Raw genomic sequence first — 21657 nt, forward strand, 5'->3', positions numbered from 1 at the left:
CCTGCTAATGACAATAAAGGTGGACATTTAAACCTGCTTATGACAATGAAGGTGGACATTTTGGGAATGGGCATAATTTTGCAAAAAAATAAATGATCACTTAGTACATCATTTCATAACATCAGATAGATTTAAAGATTAAAGGAATACTTTGATGATAATGGATATGTCATTTTTGACATTTATTATTTAGAACTGTGTGAGATGTATTTTGTTGTACAAATATAACACATTCCTTTGAATAAATAGAACTTTATTCACAGAAAAAGAAATCTATTTTACATGGTGCAATTTTACACAAATCGAATATTTGCCTTAAAACATTCAGTCTATTAAATAACATATTTGAACTCAAGTGTTATCCACACACCCACCATACACTGCTTTCAATTAATTCCATTCAATAATGTCTAATACATCTTTCTTGAAGAGTGCACATATATGTTGACAAAATTGTCACAAAAAGTCACATTATGGCAAATTCTATATATTGTATATATGGTATATTAAATATTAAACTTTCATCTACAGTGTTGTGCAAACTTTTAGTAAGAGAAATATAGCTGTTTTCTATCTTCAGTACATGAATCAGTACAATATTATACCTTCCCACATGAATATGGAGCCCTTCACTCAGCCACTTTAAGTAAAGCTCATCTTTTAACAATGGAAATATAATAATAATAATAATAATAATAAATGTTTTTCAACAATGTAATCAGTCATGTGGCTCTTTAAGATATTAAGATCTGTTCATAAGATATGCAAGACTAATATGACTGCAACCGGTGTTATCACTTTACATTTATTGGATTTAGCTACATTTGTGGGCAAAATCTGAATACGGGGATTTTTTTTTAATATGCAGAATTCAATTACAAACTGCATAGCATTAAGCAGGAAAATGACCAGATTAAACTCAAGCCTCAGTTCAAATGATTTGTGTGTCTTTTGGAGCCGTGCTAAACTATGATCTATTTCCGGGTTATCTGAACAACATGTACACACATGTTAATCAAATACCAAATGGAAAGTAAAAAATAAAAGACAAAGACCATTTGTGAGTGGTCGACCCCGAGTGGCAGCCAGTGAAGAAAGCATTGAAGCCAAACAACCAGTTCAGCAACTAGTGTTATTCATTTGGAATGGTGCAGAGATGAGTGTCAGTCCTGTGCTGGGTCCGTAATGGGTCCACACAAACAAGCTCTGCTTTCTGAAATGAGTGGCTAAGATTGCTGAAGGGCACTCATGACACCGCATGCTCTCCACCACGGCCCGCCACTGGTAGACTACCGGACTATGCCACCCCAACACTATGGCAAGATAAGGCCCACACTAAGGTCACTACTGTAAGCAAACTATGACTTTATTGTCAACCTTCACTGACGAACTGCCTGACAGGAGAACAAAACAAAACAGAGAGATGACCAAAGAGCAACAACATTGCAGACTAACACTGACTCTCCTTGAATATACCCTGTGAAAGCACAGCCAACCAAAACAATCAAACTGCAAAAAAAAGCACAATAGACTTGTTTCAGGAGAGTCTACAGGTGGTGTCTGAAGGGAGGGGAGAGGTGTTGGCAGCTGGCTGGGTGTGAGTCCCTGGGCGCCCCCCTCTCTCCTCACAGCTCCTCGCTCTCCAGGATGGACTCCGTGGGCGAGCTGGCGAAGAGGAAGGGGCAGTTGTCGCTGGAGGGGAAGGCAGACTTGATGTCCAGGCCTTGGCCCGTCAGTGCAGCGTAGCGGCTGGCTGGGCGCGCGCTCTTCTTCATGGGCAGGGGGACGTGCTGGTGCCACTGGGCTGAGGAGGGGGAACGAAGAGAAGCACATCTCAGAATCGGTCTAAAAACTCCGCATCACACACCACACGAAACTCCTCTCACACACAGACACAGACACAGACACAGACACAGAGAAAAAGAGAGAGAGAGAGAGAGAGAAAGAAAGAGAGAGCGTGAGAGAAAAGAAACAAGCAACGTCACACCGTCCGAGCAAGCAAACTAGAAGTCACAGCAATATGTGCACTGTTCATCACACAACTTTCCTAGTATGATCTATGCGATGACAATGAGATAACACATGGTTCTGGAGTGTTATAACACATGGTTCTGGAGTGTTATAACACATGGTTCTGCAGTGTTATAACACATGGTTCTGGCGTGTTATAACACATGGTTCTGGAGTGTTAATGAGATAACACATGGTTCTGGAGTGTTATAACACATGGTTCTGGAGTGTTAGTGAGATACATGGCTCCAACCATGCCTCGCATGCATAACTACTGTTCACAGATGTACGTGAGACCAGAATAACATGATTCTGAGGTTGAATGACATTAGTAAACCAGACAAAGGTCATGACGGACCAAGGACATGGTTGGCAGAGAGAGATGTAGCCTCTGAGAGACCATCTTGTATCTCCAGTAGTACAAGAACTGTTTACTACAACATTTAAAATGCACATTTACTGTCTTAGAGCAACCATTTGCTCCCTTACATTGGGTTTACCTTTTCTGAGCAGTGTGATCAGTTGAATGTAGCTGCAGAACAGTGACATTGTTAAAATGTTAAATAAAATTAATAGATCAGATATTGGATCAGTTTCGATCATGCCAGAAGACTGGTTTATGATACAGTGTCAGGGGCTTTAGCCTGTTTAAGATAATTACTGTATCACCTATTAAGATTAATGTATAAAAAGTATAAGCATAATCTGTCTCTTACCATAAATGTCTAGCCTTGATGTACATGAAATGACGCCTGCCTCGTTCTTGGCTGAAACTGTGTACCACCCAGCATCCTCTTTCCTGGTTGGCTGGATGAGGAGGCAAACATACCCTGTGGCATCCTGGTGCATGCTGGGTAAAGAAGGATTCAAAAACACTCACACTGTTTAGCCACTTGACCTGCCAGTTTGGTTTGGTACAATCTCAGCAAGGTTGCAAGGTTGTAAGGTTGAGGCGAGGTGAGGTTTTAAGACCATGTTTACCTCATTCGATCCCTAGAATGAGGAATGGTCTCATTGTCCTTCTTCCAGAAGATGGCAGGCAGAGGCATGCCCACCACCCTGCACTCTAGTCGGACTGGGGTGCCCTCGGCAATGCCTGTGTTCTGGAGCTTCTCCACAAACTGGGGTGGGTGCTTCATCTCTTTCTCTGGAAGACAAAAACTGTGCTCATTATATAATTACTTTCTTCCAATCGTCTATGGTTAAGATTGATACTCTCTTTCAATAATCATTTCCAAATACACTTGTAGAGATGTATATATATCGCAGCGGTGGCAATCTCACCCACGACTCTCAGCTCCAGGCAGAAGGAGCTCTGACCAGCTTTGTTGGAGGCGATGCAGGTGTAGGTTCCAGCATCATTCTGAGTCAATGGGTCAATGACGAGAGAGTGGATGCCGTTTTCTCTCACGAGCATCCGGTGAGTGTAGTCTGGATAAATGGGTCGCCCATTCAGTAGCCACATGATCTCTGGGTTTGGCAACCCACTCACCTTCAGAACAATACAACAAGTACATTTGAATCTGTTACAAACACAACCCACTCACCTTCAAAACAATACAACAAGTACATTTAAATCTGTTACAAACACAACCCACTCACCTTCAAAACAATACAACAAGTACATTTGAATCTGTTACAAACACAATAAGTCCTGGATGCCATATACTATTCAACATGCAGATGTAGACACATCATTATGAACAAACATATAGAGGGATGTCCATATTATGTTGAGATGTGACCTAAATAACACATTATCAAGAAGTGGCAATAGTACCAATTGTTGCTGTTATCAAAAGTAACATTATTGGTTAATTTATTTCCAGATGGTGTAAATATGTCCTGACTACAGGGTGCACTAATGATGTTGGGGTGACATACCTTGCAGTCCAGTCTGCAGAGCCGACCCTCATGGGCCACCATGTCCCCTGGAGCTTGCAGGAAGTGAGGTCGAAAGAAACGCTCCTGGGTCGGCTCTCCTTCCTCTACTTCCTGGACCCGAGCCCGTACTCTACAGAAATGCAGGTTATACACCAGGTCATCTACAATCATAGTTTTTTTGGTAGTAGTAATTATTCTAGCTGATTAAGAGAGAGAGAGATAGAGAGGCGTGTGTGGAGCTGCACCCACCTCTGAGAGTGAATGATAGTCGCCCGGCTTCGCAAAGGACCCGTTTGAACAATCAGATGACCAGAGCAGCTCATCCTCCCCTGAGACACAAACATGGCTTTAACTGTCTGCTGTTTGAATGGGAACACTCAAGAGCAAAATGGCCAAAAGTCCAAAACTGTGAGATACCTGTGGATTGGAAGCCATTACTGTGTAGTTGCCATCATCGTCATTTGTGACTGCTTCTATGCACAGAGCACACGTACCGTCTCCTTCCCTCACTTTCTTGTAGTGCACATTCTTCCTTAGGATCTGTTTCCCGTCCTTGAACCAGTAAACCTATGGGGGGCGCATGGAAATGAATCACAAGCCATGGACACCACAGTTTTCATAGCGTGACATATGTGAGGTATGTGAGGTATGTGAGGTATGTGAGGTATGTGAGGTTAGTATGAGATGACACTGCTGCACCTTTGGGACGGGGATTCCAACCACTTTACAGGAGAGTGTGAGCGGAGCTCCCTCCATGGCCCGGAAGTTCTTCAGCTTCTTGTCAAAGAGCGGGGCGATGCACCGGCCCGAGGGGATGGCGTCATGCTGCACCTCATCATCAGACTCCTCCACTGGTGTCCTCTCCAGGCGAAACTCAATCTCACTCATCAGCCTCTGCTCAAAGTTCGACACCTTGTACTCCTGGAGAGGAACGGTGAAGAGAGTCATGGTGTTTCTCTATGACTGAATACTACAACTACCCATGAAAAACACACATTTCATACATCATTTCAACACCATTTTGGACATAAGCCGCATGAGCAGCAACTGCAAGACTGGATGGGGAGAGGCACTGAGAAACCAACCACCTAAGGTAGAAGGACCAGATAACCTATACTTCTAAAATGGACAAACGCATCAGTAATATAGAAAACAAACTCTTCTTTTTCAAGAATTTTAAAAGGTTGTCTGGTAAAGATGAGGGGAAAGCAGAGAACAGATTGAAATAAGCTTGTCATTTTATTCAGTGATCAACTCTTCACTTCAACATGGTACCATTTGACTATTGTTCTTAAGTACTTACCGATAACACTGTGTATGCAAGTGTGTGTGTGTGTGTGTGTGTGTGTGTGTGTGTGTGTGTGTGTGTGTGTATATTGGGAGAATGATGAATGTTGAACAAAATCATTGAAAGTTCTAGAATATGTTGGATATGTTTTTGTTTTCTTATAAAAGGTATTATAATTTGAGCATAGAGATTACTTTATCATGTCTGTCTTGTTTGTTTTTCAACTGGCATTCAGCTATAGAAATTGGAACTGGTTCAGGAGATGACAAGAAAACTATACATTTAGAAATGTATCATGTAAAAACATTTCAAGCATTCTATACTGCATGGTGTAAATCACCTATACAGTTAGAACTTTTCAAAACATATTTTGAACAGAGTTGATATAATCATCATGCCAACAGTGTACCAAAACATCTTAACTTACCCTTCAGGACATGCCAACGTCTATTCATGGGTTCATGAACTAAGTTCCCATACAAGATGCCCATCTATAGTAATATGTTGACCAAACTGTCTGCAAATGAGTCCTTTGGTCTGATTGGGGTGTGTGACTATGCACTAAAGAGGCAGAGGAGGTGGTTTAGCAGTGATATGAGTGATATGAGGATTGTCTTCTAAACCGTGATTATCCATGCAGATCAGACTATTAGTGCACAGAAGCTGAAGCACCCACATGGCATTAATGGATGGATGGATGGATGGATGGATGGATGGATGGATGGATGGATGGATGGATGGATGGATGGATGGATGGATGGATGGACGGATGGATGGATGAATGGATGGATGGATGAATGGGTGGATGGATGGATGGATGGATGGATGAATGGATGAATGGATGAATGGGTGGATGGATGGATCACATCCGCCACACCCCTGTGTGTTTCCCACAGTGCTGGTAAGCAAAGCGGTGTGGGCGGTGGAGGGATGCTGGTTTGTACCTCGTCATAGTTAACGACAGTTGCAGTGGGAATGTTTGGTCCAAGCGGTCTGCTCACTGCTTTCCCCTCATAAGTCAGCTTCTATGAGAGGGCAGGGATGAAGGGTGAAGACAGACAGGACATGACATGACATGACACAGACATTCTCCTCACATTCCAGCTCAAATGTAAATAGTGTTGTCATGGGGAGGATGATGAGGATGAGGATGATAAGGGGGAGGATGATGATGATGATGATTACAAGACATGACACTGTCCTACAAGTGGTCCTACAAGTATTGGCACTATATTGATCCAAGGTCTGGTGTCCCCTGAACACATTTAGGCCCTATATTGGGATGGCTGCAGATAAGGTCTGGTGTCCCCTGAACACATCTAGGCCCTATATTGGGATGGCTGCAGATAAGGTCTGGTGTCCCCTGAACACATCTAGGCCCTATATTGGGATGGCTGCAGATAAGGTCTGGTGTCCCCTGAACACATCTAGGCCCTATATTGGGATGGCTGCAGATAAGGTCTGGTGTCCCCTGAACACATATAGGCCCTATATGGGGATGGCTGCAGATAAGTTGCCACTATTTGTACTTGTCTTACTATTGTAGCGTCACTATTTGTACTTGTCTTACTGGCTAAAGTAAGATTTTCATGACTCTGAAGACATGAAGGTTTGGTTAAATACGACATGAAACGCTAAATCCATTTTTTAGTGAATCCAGCCTGTATGGAATGTGTGGCTAATGATTTGACAGAAACAAGCGCAATTTGTAGAGTATTGGCATTAAATGTAAAATTAAAATGTGAGGTCTGATGTCATCTCTCTGCAAGTTACAAATATATTTAGGATTGGTTGCAGGAAAAACAATACTCTAAGTTCAACTTGACAGTGTAAAGTGTTATGAAATGTCCTCTGTATTCATGTAAATGGATACTATGTAACATTATGCATTTTTGTTTTGAAATTACCATAAAGAAACCGTAGAAAAAGTAGTTGTAAATAGTAAATGCTGTTTGTCTTATCCTGTGTTTGCCCTGGAAATCCTATGCATTTTTTCCTAACTTCTTATGTATTTCATGGCCTCTACAAAGAATGGGATCAATAAGTAGTGTTTTACTCATTTGTATTATGTGTAGTCTGACTGATCATAGATTCGATATGGATTTCTCATTGCCTCTATACCTCAAAATGCGACATTAATCCTGCAACATGCTGGTGTACTGTTCATCTCCACTGTTTCTACACTTAGAGAAGAAATAGGCAAGTAAACTAAAATAACAAATTTAGTATACCGTCATAAAAAAGACTCTAATACCTGTGCCCCTTGGCGTATAATGTCTTCTTTAAATCTCAGCTTTTTCTCAATATCGTGAAGGAGGGATTCTTTATTCTCACGGATATCCTCGTCCGATGGGAGCCGCTGGTTTCGTGCCGTCTTCCTCAGTATGCTCTGAGGCCTGAGCATTTCAGACAAGGTATTGGTCATTAGTCAAGCCTAGACTGAGTACACATTCAGAGTTACACACTAAATATGAGGGGGGGTGAGTTAGTATACTTACACAATAGGGGCCCTCCTGGGCAGGCCCATGGCGTTAGTGGACTGGGAAGAGAGTGAGGGGAGAGAGGGGAGGACGGAGCTGAGGAAGGCCACGGGGTTCTGGATGGGGCTGGGCGAGGAGCTGCTGGAGGTCGGGGAGGAGGCCTGGGGGGGGGACTGAGCTCGGAAGAACGGGGAGGTCATGAAAGAGGGCGGCACCAGGGTCGGGGAGGTGATGTAGGCAGGGGGACTGGTGGCGGGCTCAAGCACCCTGGTGTGGAAGACACGTGGAAATGTGGGGAAGTTGGAGACGGACGAGGCAGGGCTGAGGGGGGAGCCGGTTTCCCGGGCCAGCTTGAGGTGGAGCTCGGCGGCGAGCTCCTGGAGCAGGGGCACCGGGGACTCAGTGGGGGAGGGGCTTCTCACGGGGGAGAGGGTCTGGGCAGCGATGAACTCCTTGGGTCTGGTGTAGCTGAAGCTCTGGGAGTTGCTGGCACTAGAGAATAGGGAGCTCACTGGTGGAAATTGTTGGGGGTTGTGCTGGGATACAGGGGCTGGGGCTGGAGCTTGGGGGTGGGGGGGTTGGGGTGAACTGAATGGGACCATTGGGGCTTTAGGTAGCACAGGAGACAGAGGGGTCAGAGGAGCAATGTTGAGCATTGAGGAGCTGATGCTGGGTGGATAAGAGGGAGCTCCACTCATGGGGGGTGTGGGCGTGGTCATGAACATGGGCACAGGTGGAGCTCCACTCATGGGTGGTGTGGGCGTGGTCATGAACATGGGCACAGGTGGAGAGCTCACCACAGGCATGAATGTGGTGCTGAGGGGGCGTGGTGTAGAGGTGGGAGGTGCCATGCTCATGTGGGGCAGAGGCGCTGCGCTCACACTCATGCCAGCCAGATTCATGGGGGGCATTTGACTGACTGGAGGGGCAGCCAGCTTTGGTGCTGAGGGCGCAGGCATGCTAACAGGAGGTGCGGAGGTGGACGCTATCCGAGGCACCATGGGAGACAGAGCCGTGTGTACAGGAGGAGCTGCTTGGCTAAACTGAGGAGCTGGTCTGGAGTTGACCAGAGGTGCTGGAGCTGGAGCTGGAGCTGGAGCTGGAGCTGGAGCTGGAGCTGGAGCTGGAGCAGGTCTGGCCTGAATAGGTGCGTGTGTGGTTGGGGCAATAAAAGAGTCAGTAAAGGGTGTGTTGAGTGGTGCTGCTGGGGGCTCGTGGAGGGGTCTGCCGGACCAGGAGGAGGGCTCTGGCTTGTCCTGGCTCACGGGGCTGCCGTCCTGCTGCTGCTCCAGAAGCACCTGGTTATGGAGGAGCTGGAGCTGGACCGGGTCCCTGCAAAAGAGCATAACCAGCGAGTGAAGCCCTGTGAGTGCACAGAGTATGTTGAAGCTCAATGACATGCTCAGATCTCTGGTTTTACCCAAACAGTGCTATTGACACTAATGAGTCCACCACACGGCCCACTACACTGGCACAACTGGCACTGGTGCCTATATCAAGACAAAGTGTGAGGTCACTTCTTGTCTTCTGTTTTCATATTTGCAACTACTGGGTAGAAGTATACTGGGCTAACTAACTAAGCTACTACTACTACTATTGTCATTATTTGTATTATATTTAAGGCTTGCAGTAATGAAATGGCCTTGATATTTGTATACTCTATCATGAGAGCAACAGTAAAAGAAAACCTCCACCTAATTGAAGTAAAAATTGAAAGATGATATCAATAACTATACAACTACCAGTATGGAAAATATCTTGAACCATTTTCTGTGGTAAATATTTGTGTAATATGTAAACTTAAACTTGCAGGTTCAACCCTCTGAGCTTTGGGACTGTGATCTGAGAACTCGTGAAGTTGCTCTGACCTTCCCCCGGGGCCTGTTCCTCGACACTGAGTTGCCTATTTGGATTATTCCCAAGTATTTTTCCCAGCAGTCCATACGACAAACGACAGATGCCACTTCACTATCTGCAGCTTGATGTTGATGCAATGAAAGCTGCACAGTTCCCCTCCTCTGCTTTTGACATGCCATGCTGAATATTCATATACCCAGGGTTGGCAAAGTTACTTTTGAAATGTAATATGTTACAGATTACTAGTTACCCTGTTGAAAAACGAATAAATAATTCATCAAAGTAATGTAACTTACTAAATTTGATTACTTTTGATTACTTTTTGATTGGTAGACGAAAGGTGGTGTAAATTCAAACAAGAGAACCAGTCACTAAACAAGAACAACACTGAAACACATACTGTTCAAGAGAACCAACACTGAAAAACATACTGTTCAAGAGAACCAATCAAGAACAGCACTGAAACACATACTGTTCAAGAGAACCAATCAAGAACCTCACTGAAACACATACTGTTCAAGAGAACCAATCAAGAACCTCACTGAAACACATACTGCCAAATGATGGAGCCTGTCTAGATGGTGAAAAAATGCAAAACAAAAGAATGAATGTTATATTCTACACATAAGCTTTAAAGCTTTTTACCGAAAATGTATTTGGATGTAACCCCTTTGTAATCACCAACATTAGTGATTAGTAACTCGAATTTCTCATTCATTTTGTTATTTAGTTGCATAACTCTCTTACATGTAACAAGTAACTCCTCATCCCGGGATATACCTTGCAGACCCTTGAGTATTTTAGACATCACAAGTTATTTCCTTCATATTATCTGAATATTTGTGTTCATTTGATCTGTATCCAAAATATATTTACATCATGTTGCAAACCTCACAATAAATGTTAATCGGGGAGAAAATAGTTCCTCAGTCCAGTTATAATGCATGAGACCACCAATCCCAAAAAAGGACTTCCAATCACTATTTGCATCGAAAGGTTCTGCCAAATAAATGTCCTCTCGTGCTCCATTCTAAAGTACTCCAAACAAGCTGTGCTGCAGCATTTCAGATAAACTGTACTGAACCTCACATTCCTCTACTAATGCCACATATTCCATTACTGTATTCCAAAATAACACCTGATACTTCTTCACAAAACGAAATCAGTTGGAAAAGAAGATTAAGTCAGCTGTGATGAATAAAAAGCCTCTGCAGAAAAGATCTCTCCACTCTGGAGAGCTGAAACAGTGTGTTATATGCAGAGCAACAAGAAACTGCACTTACTTTTGGAAATACCCCCACTTACTCTTCCAGTGCGTAAAACTCCACATCATGCAGAGAGGACATGAGAGTCTCAGACTGGAGCACTTTGCTTTGACAGCCAGGGCTGGGAGCAGAGGCTCAGCCCTCCTATGGCGAGTGTTTACTTTTCCCAATATAGAGGCGAGGCTGACTAGAGCTGCAGCTTCTCAGACTGGACACTCTCAGACGTGCTGCAGAGGAGCTAGTCTCCCCCTTCTGAAGCCTTAAACAAGCCCAATCTGAGAGTTGCCAATGAGTTCAGTAATTAAGATAGGCCATTTTGGTTTCTGGTTTCATAATAAAACACACTACAGTGTATTCTACGACAAGCATGACTGCAACAAAATGTTATCAATATTTGTCAGGATCATCAGGAGGCCTCAGTGTACTTACAGTTTGGGTTTGGCCAGAACAGGAGGTGGCGCCTTATGTGATGGGTACATGTCCCCATGGGTGCTGGATCCATCCTCACTGTCCTCCTCTTCCTCCTCCTCCTCATCCTCAGGCAGTCTGAAGTGCACCCGAAGGCCCACACGTGAGGCGGACCGCGGCTCCCTGTGGTTGACAAGGACACCCTCCGGTCTTGACTTGAGGCAGGAGGCAGGGGGATCTGGGAGGGGTACAGTACATGTTGACTCGGGTGTTTTGGCCGAGGCACCCTCCGTTTGAGAGGGTAGAGACATGGTGCCGGAGGTATCGGACGAGAGGAAGGACTGTGCTTCAGGTTCTAGGACTGACGACTGGTCCAGCTGGGGTTTGAGGCAGGAGGTTAGAGGTTCTGCGGGGGCTGCTAGGATGGGGCCGGGCTCCTTGGGAGGACCGTGGTCGGCCTCATGGTGGTTGCGCCACAGGCTGGGGGCATGAGGGTTTAGCTGGAGGGGGCCGGAGCTGGGGGGCTCGTAGGGTGGGGCGCTCAGGTTAAAGCTCAGTGGGTCAAGGCGTGGCATACTGAAGCTGGTGGGGTCGGCGCGCGAGAGGCTGGACCTGAAAGCGTCAAGGTGGGGGCCGCCGAGGCTTAGTGGGTCAAGGCTGGGCATGCTGGCGCTGTAGGCGTCTAAGCGGAGGGAGCTGTTGCTGAGGGGGTCGAGGGAGAGCGTACTGGAGTAAGCCTTGCTGCAGTTGGTCAGGGAGCCATCCAGCTGCGACTTTACACTGGATGCCTTATACTCGGAGGTTGTCTGTTTGGACACCGTGCGGAGTGCGGACTCCAGGTTTAGGCTGGGTACTGTTTTTACATGGTTTGTGTTGGTGTCACTGCCTAATGGGGTGCAAAAATAACATATGAATCACTCCTGTCCATCAATGGAAGTAAGTAAGATACTATTCTGCACAGTACTGTGCTGGACAATGTGCGTTTTCATACAGACTGTGCACTGTGTCATTTTAAACATCACACTTCATGCAAGTGAAGGATTACCTTTTACTTTCAGTGCTGCAATACTGGAGACAGTGCCATATTTATTACTGGCCGTGCAAGTGAATGTTCCAGAATCTTCAGGGAAGACTTCAGCAATAACCAAAGTGCATATCTCCTCTGGGGTTTACACAAAAGAAAAACACACACATATTTTAAAGGCTGCTCACTTAGTTGTTTCAACAGAAGGCTAACGGATATGACACTGGCATGACATATTGACCACAGATAACATTTTTGGACTGTTGTGGATGGTGTATACAGACATCCTGCTATAATCTAAATACTGAATATTGAAAAAGTGAATAAAACATCACGGACAGGAACTTTTCACAAATGGTGAGCAAGGGTGAACATTGACGATGACATGTGAAGTAAAAAGGTACCAAAGCTACCTTAGTTCAATTTGATTAAACAGTGTGTTCAATCTTTAAGTCTGTCAGTTAAGTACTTCTGTATCTGACTGTATCTTGGGGTTACTTAAATGGGTGAAGAACCCGTGGTGCTGTTGATTCAACTCTGCCTTGGGCTATGGACACCTTGAAAGGGTTTGTGGCCGTCAGTGTTTGAAAGAGACCTGTTTGGCTACCTTATATGGTTAGGGCTCAGCTAAGCGCCACTGGCTCTCATTCACAGAGAGACACAGGAACACAAGCTTCCCATCTCAGACCGTAAATTACTTCAAGCTATGAAAAACATTTCAGATATCAGAAAGCTGGATAGATTCATGTAATTATGTGTAGACTTTTAGTACTAATATGGCTATAGCTACTAACCACGTCACACACACACATACATACATACCACACACACACACACACACACACACACACACACACATACATACCACACACACACACACACACACACACACACACACACACACACACACACACACACACACACACACACACACACACACACACACACACACACACACAGGGTTTCTATTTGTGTATGTGGCTATAAATAATAGCATTGATCACATTCAGGTTTGTTTAATTATTTAGTTTAACCCCTTGACAGAGATATATGCAGGTCTTGTGCCCTACACCTCATTGCACAGCGCATGTTTCTCTGTATGAAAGACCTCTACCGAGGGAATGGATTGAATTTGAGATCAAAGGAAGTGATTGCCATGTACTATATATCAACATAAGCTTAAAGGTCACTAAAGACACTTAACAAGATTTCATGCCAGAATGTAGAAACCCCATTTCCAGATTGGATTTTCGATTTGTTGGATTTTTTTCTGAAATGCAATAAAAACAAGAATCTGCTATTTGTAAATTCTGTTGAACCTTTGACAAAAGTACAAAGAATGACTTTTAATGTTTTGGCTTACCAACTTGATTTTATTTTGTAAATATAAACATGCCTGCAACACACTCAAAAAAGTTGGGACAGGGAGCATCCACCAAAGCCTCAGTCTTCACAAGTGAAGATGGGTCGTGGCTGAAAACTTTGTGAGACAATTGTCAGTTAGTAAATTCTCCATGCAAGATTGCAAAGACTTTACATCTTACACCGTCTACAGTAAACAATATTGTGAGAAGGTTCAGGGAAACCAGAGAAATCTCAGTCTGAGTAGTGCAAGGCTGGAAACCACTGCTGAATGTACGTGACCTTCAAACCCTCAGAGGGCATTGCATGAGAAACTGTCATGCTTCTCGGATAAATATAGCCACATGGGCTCAGCAGTACTTCAGAAAACCGTTGTCACTTCACACAGTCCACTGCAGCATCAAGAAATTAAATCTGAAACTTCATTACGCAATGAGAAAGCCATACAATAATTCTATGCAGAAACGCCACAGGGTTCCCTGGGCATGAGCTCATCTCAGATGGACCGAAAGAAAGTGGAAACGTGTGCTGTTCTCAGATCTGCCCATGTTTCAGATTGTTTTCGGGAAACACCGCCATGGAGTTCTCCGTGCCAAAGATGAGATGGACCCTCCAGACTGTTAACAGTGAGAGGTTTAAAAGCCAACATCTGTCATGGTATGGGGATGCATCAGTGCCCACAGCATGGGGACCTTGCATACGTGTGAAGGTACCATTGACACAGAGGCATATATCTGGATTTTAGAGAGACATATGCTGCTATTAAGGTAATTTATTTCCCCAGGAAGTCCATGGTTATTTCAGCAAGACAGTGCCAGACCTCTTTCTGCATGCGCAACAACAGCGTGGCTTTGTAGACACAGAGTGAGTGAGCCTGACTGGCCTGCCAGCATCCAGATCTGTCCCCTATTGAACAAGTATGGCGCATCATGAGGAGGACCGTCAGACAACGGCTACCATGGACTGTTGAGCGGCTGAAGTCTTTTATCAAGCAAGAATGGACAAAAATTCCACATGCAAAACTGAAACAATTAGTTTCCTCAGTTCCCAAATGATTAAAAAATGTGGTAGGATTAAAAAAAGGAAAGGTGATATAACACAGTGGTAAACATGCCTCTGTCCCAATTTTTTGTTGTGTTGCAGGCATCAAATTCTAAGTTTGTTTATATTTACAATATACATTTAAGTTGGTCAGTGAAAACATCGGAACATTTTTCTTTGTACCTTTGTCAGATAGATAAGATTTACAACTTTTCCAGAAATGGGGTTTGTTTATGATCTATTATTCATTCCTAATGAATTACATTTTCCTGTCAAATGCATACCTGATTCTGCCATAGATCGAGGCTCTGCAGGAAAGAAAAGCAAAACAAAGAAAAATGACAACAATGAAAGAAATAACACGTTAGTGGACAAGTTAGTGGACAGAGAGCACTCCCTTACCATGTGACGATATTCAGCACGTAATTAACAAAGTAAGTACATATACTGTCGCTAAACTGAGATGAAATTTGACGGCTGGGGTGTTCTCTTACTCTTCTGCAGGATCCTGAAGTCAGGCGAGTCCTCTATGAGAGTCCCCTCTCTGTACCACTCCACCTTAGGGGAGGGCACTCCTTTCACACGGCCCTCTAGCACCACCAGCTGGCCCTCCTGCGCAAGCACATCCTGCAGACTCTAAGCCAAAAACACACACACCATTGTCCTAAAAAACAAGCCCTTACAGGAAAACAGCAAAACTCTGCCAAAAAATGACAACATTCAAGTTAAACAAAAGTTACAACTAATTCTGGGCTGATGCCTGTAAACATAAACGTCTAACACAAAAATGAACAAAAATAGTCACCTTTGTAAAAACAGGGGCCGCCATTATTGGCCTTCCATCTAAACCTTGAGGATAGCTGCCACCATTCTGACCCTTCAAAGGGAAACATAAAGTGAGACACTGCAGACATAACTGTAGCCTAGATGTAACAGTGCAAATATATATATTATATAAAATATTTCAATACAAAGCAGCACTGCATTTGAGGATGTTGTGCAGCATATTGACTTTTGAATCCGAGGTCTACCTCAAGTGCATTTGACTGGGTGGACACCACAAGAGGAGGTAGTGAGGCGGGAAGCGCTTGAGCCAAAGGTACCACCGTCTCCTCTGGGATGGACGGAGGCGTGGAGGTAGTCAGGGCGGGTGGAGATAGGGGAATCCCCACGGGAGGCGGCGGTGGTGGGCTCGATTCCAGCTGAGTGCTAACCAATGAGGAGACCACCTGGGTGGCTGTTGGCTGCACAAGTGAGGGATGCTCTGGAGGAATCTCCTGTATGGGGGCAGGCGTGCTGATGTCTTGGGCCGTTACAGGTGCTGGTTCCAGCTGAGGGCTCGCCAGAGGAGGGCTCGCCTGGGCAGTGGGCAGAGGAGTGGGGAGGACTTGGGTGGGTGGAGGAGGAGACGGGTCCTCGCTAGCGGCTGGCTGCGTGGGAACCTCTGAGGCTGGTGCAGCTTCAGGGTAAAGTGTTGCCGGTGCAGACGGTGAGTCCACAACGAACGCATTAGCCGTACTGCTGGAGACTGAAGGCAAAGTGCTTTGGGACTGGGCTGCTTTCTCCTCCAACCTTCACAGGGACATGGAAGAAAGAGGTCAGTGGAAAAACAACAGCAGAAAAGGTGCAGCAGATCACAGTGTTTTCTTATTGGAAAAATCTACAACAAGTGGTGTGGTGTGGTGTGGTGTGGTGTGAAAATAAAGAGAGAATTCTTCCAGAATGTTCATCATTTGCCAATAAATACACCAATGATTGTATTGTTTAATGCAGTGGGCTGTTTTTTCTCAGAGACTGTCATGGTAACACTCACTGTTCTTCTAAATGTTCAAAAGGCTGTTCTGGCTCCGAGTCTGAAGAGGAGGCGCCTGTAACACAAGACACATGACAGGAAACATGGATCACATCAAACCGTCAAGTCAGTCAAATTAAATGAGCTTTAACTTAAAGATAATAAGGATCATATAAATAATAATAATAATGATCAAACACTGACCTTCAATATAAATTTCTGCAGATGTTGAATCTGTGCCATAGAAGTTGGATGCGAAACAGGAGTATCGTCCCGTGTCTTCTTCAAATGCCTCAGCAATGATCAGGGAGTGCAGTTCTCCATTGGTGATGATCTGGATGTCAGGACTGTTCTCCAACTCTTTCCCCTCACAGAACCACCTGAATGTTCATCACATATACACATTTCACCAAAGATGTCTGGAATAATGGCATTGGCATTTAACAAATGATTTACATCAAATTCAACCATTTAGCTGATGCATTTGGTAAGAATACAAATATTTAAATGTCTTCAATAATTGTTAAATATTTTTACAACAGCTCAGCTGTATCTTGTGAAACTAAATTAATATGAAAGGTTTTCTCATTTCCCCATTCCTTAATCTATAAATCTGCCTGATATGAGATATAACTCATTAACATGTATGACATTTTAGACAATTAGTGGAACTTTAAAAACAGTGGTACAACAATCATTTTCAACTGGTAAATGAATAATCACTATCACAAATCATTATTAATAATCACTATCACAAATCATTTAATAAGGGGACAAAAAAATTACTTAGAAACATTCTTCAAATGGTGCTTTGAATTATTTGTAACTCATACAAATATTAGCTGAGATTAGATTTCACATCAAAGAAACAGTTGCGCAAAAACACACATATGAATGTAGTCTTGTGTAATCTTGTGTGGTGTCAAAATTGGATCTATTCAGTTTTGCTGTGTAGCTGCATGGCTACGGTCGGTAACAGTTATTTAACCCTTTGGTGAGTTAGTTAGCATAGCATACAGTTCATTATTATAGATTATATACTTCCACAAAACATCTATTAAACATGTTAAATCTAAAAACATGTGAATTAGCCTCCTTTGTCTATCAATTTTAAAAGATTGATATGAAACAGGATATTTTGTGAGGTACCCAAACCACAGAAAATATACAAGTAACATTTTGAAGCTAAGGGTTTGCTATTAGCAATGTGGTTTCATTAACTCGTGAAGCTTAAAGAACTCTTTCTATATACAGCCATATGTTTTATTACTATGATTTCCTCTGTCCATTTCCCTTTGGGAAGTGCAGCCACAGGACTGACACGAGCCCCCGACTCTCTGCACATGGTTGTGCTTTGCCTCCACTGCTATAGTTTAGCTTTTAAGATTAGCAACAGTTTATTTTGGGCTGATGAAGCAGGGCTAGTGTGTGAACCAGCCCCAGTGATAAACAAACAGGTGTGAGTGAGTGAGATGACCTCGCCTTGAGTCTTAGTTTAATCACAGTCCCCACATCAACAGAATCCACCCATATCACCAATATCGAGAAACCGGATTGCAAGACCTTGTTAGATATGCCAAGAAAATGCCACGACAAAACAAATCATAAGTTAATTGATACTTCCTTCTTCAATAGAGTAAACTTTAGACATGTTGAATTTCTGACATCATATGTGCATGCACAGATCTGTAAATGGTGTGAAATACTTCCTGTAATAGAAGTCTCTTAAACATAATATATTTACGTATGCCATAGCAAGAAAAAATCATCTAAGGATTGATGAGAAAATCTGGCAATACTGGCTTCATTGTGCTGGCCTCTGGTGACAGACTGCATCTGTGGTGAAATGACCTTTGTACAGGATTAGTTCTCCACATTGAGATAAAATAACTACAATTATGACTGTACTAAAAGTATAATATAGCAGCCTGACTGGTATGTACGGGTATATTCAACAGTAACTTCTTCTATCCCAAATAAAAGCCATACCACAAATACAATGACCACTTTCCTCAATGACTGAATTGAATTCAGTGACACTGGTACAATATCATCACAAGCTCAATAAACATTGATGTATTGAAGTCATTTTCTAAGTACAGTGCCATTGAGTTGCATGTACAGGCATATGTTACTAGCCAACGCTTTGTCAATCAGCCCTAACCAATGAGAACCAGGAAAAGTGTAAGGAAAAACTTACTTCACTCCATTGACTATCCTGAATATCACTATTCACTATCATGAGGTCAAACTAATCCCTTGCCCTCGCAGGTTACCAGGGGTGTCCAATTGTATCAATGAAACATGATCGAAATGTACTGTCTGACAAGGTATGTCGATTCTTATGCGTAAGGGTTTCATTTAACAGTAAGAGCGGTAAGAGAGTGGGCTAGTCCCCTTGGTGGATACTCGGGCCGCACCTGTTAGGGGGTTATTTTTCCTCCAGACACAGGCCAACATCGCAGATAAGCCTGGCCGAGCTTACAAATATGACTGCATACTCAACATACACACACACTGCTAAACATAGTTTTACTGCACACAAGATCATGCTAATTGACTAGGCAATGTTGAATGTATACTCGACCTAGAAATGCCAACTAAACTAAATACTTTATTTGAAAAAGACAAAAGAAATTAACAAGGTCGCAATGACGTGTGGACATTTTAAAAATCTAAATGACTTTGAAGGAATTTTGGTTTGGTTGGAAGTTAATTTCACTTCTAAGTAAGTAAACAATAGTTTCCTAATGGTGGTTAAAATCTCTTATACCTCCACACTAAACTAATAAACAACTAATGAAGTGAGTCCGTTTGTAGCAGATTCTCACACTGACAAGCTTAATAAAAACTAGGGAAGATCCCAAATTCAATGAAAAACTCTTTGCTAGCGTAGGCTAACAGGACATTTTCCATAAACTGCACATGTATAGACAATTGGCTTTATCAAAGGAGCCCCAATAAATTAGTTGTGTTGAAAGTTAGAAAGCCTTTCTTACCAAATCTGTCAAAGTCAATTCCAGTATCATCTTCCAAGTCTTAGCAACTAAAGCCCAAATGTGCCCATTGTCTTCACAGCATGGGAGCCACACTGCCAAATGTACTTGCTGCTTGTCAACATTGTCCTCTGGGACCTTTCCGTCACACCCGCAAGTTCTTTGCCTGACCTCTCTGGGTTACTTCTGTCTTTGTCTGTCACTTCAAACACTGTTTAGCACCACACAGAACCATGTGACAAATGCTGAGAATGGAGCATTCTAGTGCAGCAATTTATTTACTAAGGTAGGGTGATGAATATTGACTGTAGACATTGAGAACTTCATTCACACATGCACACGTACACATACACAAAGGAACACACATGCGCGCATGCGTGCAAGCATGCACACACAAACACACACACACACACACACGCACAAAAATGCACACACTCATTGGCCTGTTAACAAAGTTGAGATGATCTAATATTCCTGACATAACACTGTCTGAGACAGCTGACTAAATTACTCTGGGACTAGTGACAGCTGTCCATTGGTGTCACCTGTCAAACACTCCACTGCATGTCACCTCACAGAAGACTTCCCGAGTCCCGTTTTACCCCCACACAAGCAGTTCTATTCAATCTCTACCAACAATCAGAATGGACTGAATAATGCAGCTCAGTCCATTCTGAAAGTTAAGGAAGACAATGAGGTATTTTTGGATGACATAACAAGTATATGATTTATGGATATATAGGCTATATTATGGGCTCTTTGAAAATAACCCTTAAGATGATGATGACACAGCCATACACCATTTTGTTTGTCCCTGAAATAGGATTGCAAAAACTGAAGAGAGAACATGGCTGCTGCACAAGAGCACATGTCAGAAGTCAACATAAACTGACTGTTATATTGTCAGCATAAATGACATCTATCATGTACACATTCATGTAACATCTGAGTTATAATATGCTGCGGGATATACTGAAAACACATCAACATACACTCACCATACAAATTGATTGATGGGTTTTGTCCAGTGGACGTAAAGTGATGGCTGTTTTTTTATGAATAGTCAGTCACATCTGAGCTAATTATAACGGTTATAAACAGTATTAATGTTGTAGGAAAAAACTATTTCTGATGTGTGGCTTGACATACATCTTCTTCATGCAAACTTAGGTTTGTAGCCGTTTATTTTACTTACCGAACTTCAGGCACAGGGAGACCTCTCACAATACAGTCCAGCTGGACCTTGCTTCCCTCTGGAACCTCCCGACTTTTGATCTTCTGGATGAAGTGGGGAGGCTCGTAGACAGGCTCCTCCGAGCTCTGGCCCTCCAGCAGGGCTGGGTTCTCAGCCTCGACCTCAGCCACAGCATTGGCCTCATCTTCAGCCTCAGCTTCAGCCTCAGCTTCCTCCTCTGGCGCAGCCACAGGCATGATCGAATCCTGCCCTGGCATTTCAACTTCCTGTTCGGGGAACTCCTCACACAGGGCCTCTGGCTGGTCAGTGCTGAAAGAGTGAACGGGCCTCTCCCTCTCATCAGCAACACTGAGACTGAAAGCTGTGCCATCGGGCTGGGGCTTGTTCTGGTACCTGCTCCTGTGGCCCTTGAAGGACCGAGGCCGTACCCTCTTGGAGCTGTTGGCCTTAAAGAGTGAGGAGAGTTCCTCAATGAAGTCGGCAGCTTTGTTGAGGAACTCTTTTTTGGACTGGGTCTCGGGACCATAAGGCGTGTTCCTCTCGGGCCGCTTGAAGTCCTGAGACGGCTCTCTGGGAGCTCTGTTGTTCCTCATCACATTGTCAGGGAGAGACAACACCGGGTTTTGGAGCGGCAGTTTGTTTGATGTGAATGGCTGTGTTAGTGGGCTAGTCTCTTTTTCAACAGGAGGTTTTATGATGGGTGAGGCCATCTCTGGAGTCTCAGAGGCGGGAATCTGTGGAGGTTTGACCTCAGACCTTTCATTTTCGTGGGGTTCGTGACCAATGGCTTGTCTGGCAAGATTGACACTTTTGTCGAGCTCCTCTTGACTGAGGAAGGCTGACAGGTCGGGGAACTGAGAATCCTCACGTGTCCCAGATTCCTCCGCCTTGCCTTTAAGAGTTCCGTACACGAGACGTCGTGAGGAGGAAGAATCCGGGTGACCCATTTCTCCATGTCTGTGGTGAGCCCTGGCCTCTGCAAGGTAGTTTTCCCGCAAAAGCTGTGACAATGATGTGGGCTGGTCCATTCTGTTCTCTGTATGCTTCATGAGACA

General features: G+C 43.8%; 1 protein-coding gene across 1 annotated transcript; it reads right to left on the bottom strand.

The window, feature by feature from the left end:
- Positions 1-236: 236 nt before the first annotated feature.
- On the bottom strand, positions 237-21651 carry mypn (myopalladin). The gene is made up of 20 exons (XM_031579343.1): positions 20603-21651; positions 16616-16791; positions 16433-16487; positions 15651-16191; positions 15425-15496; positions 15114-15255; positions 14904-14927; positions 12238-12354; positions 11214-12078; positions 7681-8994; positions 7437-7578; positions 6127-6207; positions 4594-4815; positions 4312-4461; positions 4144-4223; positions 3895-4024; positions 3295-3502; positions 2992-3157; positions 2727-2860; positions 237-1804 (listed from the first exon to the last, which is right to left on the bottom strand). The coding sequence occupies exons 1-20, from the start codon at positions 21649-21651 to the stop codon at positions 1626-1628; spliced, it is 5847 nt and encodes a 1948-aa protein (XP_031435203.1). The 3' UTR covers positions 237-1625.
- Between the last annotated feature and the right edge of the window lie 6 nt (positions 21652-21657).

The sequence above is a fragment of the Clupea harengus genome, chromosome 13, assembly GCF_900700415.2.
Source record: "Clupea harengus chromosome 13, Ch_v2.0.2, whole genome shotgun sequence".
Taxonomy (NCBI): Eukaryota; Metazoa; Chordata; class Actinopteri; order Clupeiformes; family Clupeidae; genus Clupea; species Clupea harengus.